General features: G+C 35.5%; 1 protein-coding gene across 1 annotated transcript in view; it reads left to right on the plus strand.

Annotated features, from left to right (window-relative positions):
• The window catches only part of LOC107848402 (cytochrome P450 CYP749A22), a 7,007-nt gene extending 3,063 nt beyond the window's left edge, over window positions 1-3,944 (plus strand). The window contains exons 2-5 of the mRNA XM_016693167.2: window positions 1,118-1,341; window positions 1,933-2,165; window positions 2,407-2,773; window positions 3,306-3,944. Coding sequence (XP_016548653.2) covers window positions 1,118-1,341; window positions 1,933-2,165; window positions 2,407-2,773; window positions 3,306-3,734 — 1,253 coding nt within the window. The 3' untranslated portion in view covers window positions 3,735-3,944. The remainder of the gene's footprint in view (window positions 1-1,117; window positions 1,342-1,932; window positions 2,166-2,406; window positions 2,774-3,305) is intronic.
• Window positions 3,945-4,543: the final 599 nt, after the last annotated feature.

Consider the following 4,543-nt stretch of genomic DNA (forward strand, 5'->3'; position numbering starts at 1 on the left):
AATACATATATATATATATATATATATATATATATATATATATATATATATATACTACAATATTTATATATATATATATAGTTATATAATAATTTATAAACCATATACATAACGTATACATTAAATATACTCATCTATAGAAGATATATACATATATATATATATACCAGTCAATATATTCACTACTTTAAATAAAACATACACTACAATATATATATATATATATGTATGTATATGTATATATATAGTTATATACTAATTTATAAAACATATACACATGTATACATTAAATATATACTACTTTATATTTAGAAGATATACACACACACATATATATACCATTCAATATATACACTACCTTAAATAAAAGTATAAAACATATGCCACTTAATATAATAAATTAATAATACTTGATAGTAAATTAATAATGTATTAAAACTAAGTTTTTAATTTCAGTTTGTGAAATTCTGAATTTTCAAAAAAAAAAAAAAAAAAAAAAATCTTAATCGGGCCGGGCCAGGCCGATTAAAAGGCTGGCCCAAACCGGGTTGGGTCCGAGGCCGGGTTAACCGGGCCCAAATCAAAAACCCAACCAGACCGGGACCTGGACCCCTAAAGCCTTTGGGCTTACCGGGTCGGGTCAAACCGGGATGGTTTAATTATGTGGGCCGGTTTGAACCGGCCCGTTTGACACCCTTAGTGAGTACTAATAATCAAATCAAACGCCTATCTTAAAAGATAGGAGTATCACTTTATCTTCTTGAAATCCTAAATGTGTCACTGTCTGATATCAACCTAACTATCTTCTTGAATCCTGAATCGTCACTGTCTAATATTAACCTAACTGTCATATCACTCTACCTTCTTGAAATCCCGAATCTGTCCTTGTCTGATGTCAACCTAACCGTCTTATCACTCTATCTTCTTGTAATCCTGAATCCGTTATTCTCTGATATCAACCTAACCGTCTTATCACTCTATCTTCTTTGAAATCCTGAAACCGTCACTGTCGGATATCAACCTAACAGTCTTATTACTCTATCTTCTTGAAATCCTGAATCCATCAGCGTTTGATATTAACTTAACCGTCTTCTGGATTTATGTGTGTACGTATCAGGAAGGAACTTTCTTATTTGGCATGGTTCTGAACCAGAATTGATTGTAACTGATGTTGACATGATCAAAGAAATTCTTAACAACAAAGAAGGTGCATACGTTCAGCGTAAATTTGGCGGTCCTTTATTGGATTTATTTGGGAATGGACTTCCATTTTCAGAAGGCCAGAAATGGTCTAAACTTCGAAAAGTGGCTGATTATGCTTTCCATGGACAAAGCCTGAAGGTGAATCTCTATAATTCTTGTTATAGTACTTTGATCTAGTTTTACCTTGTGCTATCCATGCAAATCTGGACATTAGAGGTGGCCATTGAGCATGTTAGGCTGAATTTGAACACGTTAAAATGAGCTGAAATAGCGATAATTTGAGGATAGTTAGGATATTTACCAAACTTAGTGAGAGTTTCTGAAGTTCATTCTGTATCAGTGAAACAACAGTTTCGGAAATCCACTTTGTATCAGTGATACAACAATACATTCTGTAGCAGCGATACGGCAACTTATACAAAGCGATTTGATATTTTAGAGCGCGCGAATTGTTGTATCACTATTACATAAATTTCAGATAAATGTTGTGTATAAGTTTGCATGGTTAGGTAATTATTCCATTAATAAATGGACGACCAAAGGTTACTTGGGCTGAGATGGATTAAACAGTGGTCCATAATCCAACCCGCTCAACTGTTACTGAGTTCAGTTTCGTTATTGTGTTTTTGTATAATTTGTTTATTTTAACAAACAATACTAATATAAAGAATTGTTTTAATATGGTCATTTTGAAGTTCTCATGAGCTGATTTTGCCACCCCCGCGGCAGGAAATGATTCCAGCAATGATTGGAAGTGCGGAAGCAATGTTGAAAACATGGAAATCTTATGAAGGTAAAGAGATTGAAGTGTATGAACAGTTCAAGCTTATGAGCGCGGAAATCATCTCGAAAACTGCTTTTGGAAGCAGCTACTTGGAGGGGAAACATATATTCCAAATGTTGGACAAATTAACTCGAATCATTTACATGGATCACCGAAAGACTAAAATTCCCGGAATCAAGTATGACAAGAAACTCAATTCTTAATTTACATCAATGTCCTCTATAGTTTACGTCTTTGTGAGCTTCTTGAGAAGATGTTCTTTCAGAAACAGCCTCCCTACTTCCACGAGGTAGGGGTAAGGTCTACGTACAGTCTGCCCTTCCCAAACCCCACCTAGTGGGATTACACTGAGACGTTGTTGTTGTTGTTGATCTATAGTCTTGTCATTCTGTTAATAGTTAGCTGTACTGTCTTTTCAGGACATCCGGCGAAATAGAATCTGGCAAGCTCCGAGAAGCTCTTCGCGACTCGATCATGTTAATGTTAAAGAAAAGAGAAGATAATGTCAAGACAGGACAAACAGAAAGCTACGGAGGCGATTTTCTTGGATCACTCTTGAAGGCTCACCATGATGCTGATGTGAAAACTAGAATCTCAGTGGATGACATAATCGACGAATGTAAAACGTTCTATTTTGCTGCACATGAAACAACCACCAATCTACTAAGTTGGAGTGTTCTTCTTCTAGCAAGTCACCCGGAATGGCAAGAGAAAGCGAGACAAGAAGTACTTGAACTCTATGGCCAAGAAACTCCGAAGACTGAAAGCATTTCAAGACTACACATTGTAAGAACCTGAATTTCTTTACTGAATTCTTTTTACACATGCTCAATTAACAGAGGCGGATATTGGATGAGTTTCGCGATTTCAGTTGAACATATTGTTTTCAGCTCGAACTATGTATATATGTGCACAACAAGAAAGTGGAAAATGCCCACACATATATAATGATCACACTTATTCTGAATCTACTGACTTTAGATTCTTCATTTTTGCATCATCCTAACTAGGGGCGGAGCTAGGTAAGGTGGTTCGGATGAACCCCCTTCAGCGAAGAACTACACTATTTATACATGGTTAAAATAACTTTTTATATATATACAATAGATGTTTCGTTTGTTTACTTCTTCATATTTTGAACCCGCTACTGAAAATCCTGGCTCCACCACCACTGAATTCCTAACTGTTCATGTAATCGCTGTAGCCTATATGAACGGTAACGAAGGTTACTTCCTCCCCCGTCTCCTCTAGTCAACACCCGGAAAAATTATAACTAATACACATTCTCTGACTCTAGATTCTGAATTTTCCTTTGCAGGTGGGCATGATTTTAAGTGAGACTCTGAGACTTTATTCACCGGTTATCTATCTTGTAAGAACAGCAGCAAGAAACACAAGACTTGGGGGACTTACAATTCCAGCAGGACTTGGATTGTACGTTCCCCCTTTATTCGTTCATAATAGCTGTGAATTATGGGGAGACGATGCTCATCTTTTCGAACCAGAGAGGTTTGCTGAAGGGATGGCGAAAGCAACACGGGACCAACTGATGTCTTATTTAGCTTTTGGCTTTGGTCCTCGAAAATGTGTTGGCAATAATTTTGCAACTACGGAGGCCAAAATAACACTCGCTATGATCTTGCAGCGTTACAAGTTCACTCTTTCACCAAACTACATTCACTCGCCGACCGTGGTTCTCAACCTCCAACCTAAACATGGAGTCCAGGTCATCCTAAGTCCACTGTAAACTTATCGAGTTATCATACTTAGTCCTAAATGTTCCAGTTAATCAGCATTTAGATAACAGCCTGTATGGATTGTGTATCCTCACTGTTATTGTATTGTATTGTTACGTTAAACAAAATATTAGTTGTGGTTGCTATTCTGAACTTATTGTATTGGGTACTAAGAAAATGAGTAATATTCAAAGGATCTGACACGTATGCGACATCCAGAATATTTTGTTTTGTACCAAAGCATGTTACTTCATATCATCCAAGGAATCACAAAAAACACAATCATATACTACATAATAAAATGATCTTGCAAATCTGTTTATGTTTTAATAATCTTGTGCATGAGAGAGATTTGGCACATCATCAATAGTATATGTATTTGTCACTCTCAATCTCTTTTTTATAATATGGAATCATAATACTGCATTTTGGCATATAATAATCCAATTATTGTAGTAATTGCTGACACCTAATAGATCTATCAAGAACAAAATAATAAATGTAACGATGGGGAATCATATTGGTAAGGAGATCCATATTCACATACATTGAAATAAGAATTCATCATAGAAACAAAAAGGAAAATAGAAAAGGAAGATTCCAAAATGCTAAAACTACTAAGAAGATAAAAGACAACTTCATAACATCAGCCCTAATAGATTATATTCCTCTACTATATATAAACATCTTTCCAGGGTCCCAAATGTAATTTGACATCTTTGCAAATAGTACCTCCATCTTGGTTAAATTCATAACAATTCTCCCTCCCTCAATAAGAACCTTGTCCTCAAGGTTCAAGTATAGTCGTACAAAAACCATG

Source organism: Capsicum annuum, chromosome 11 (genome assembly GCF_002878395.1).
Source record: "Capsicum annuum cultivar UCD-10X-F1 chromosome 11, UCD10Xv1.1, whole genome shotgun sequence".
Lineage (NCBI taxonomy): Eukaryota > Viridiplantae > Streptophyta > Magnoliopsida > Solanales > Solanaceae > Capsicum > Capsicum annuum.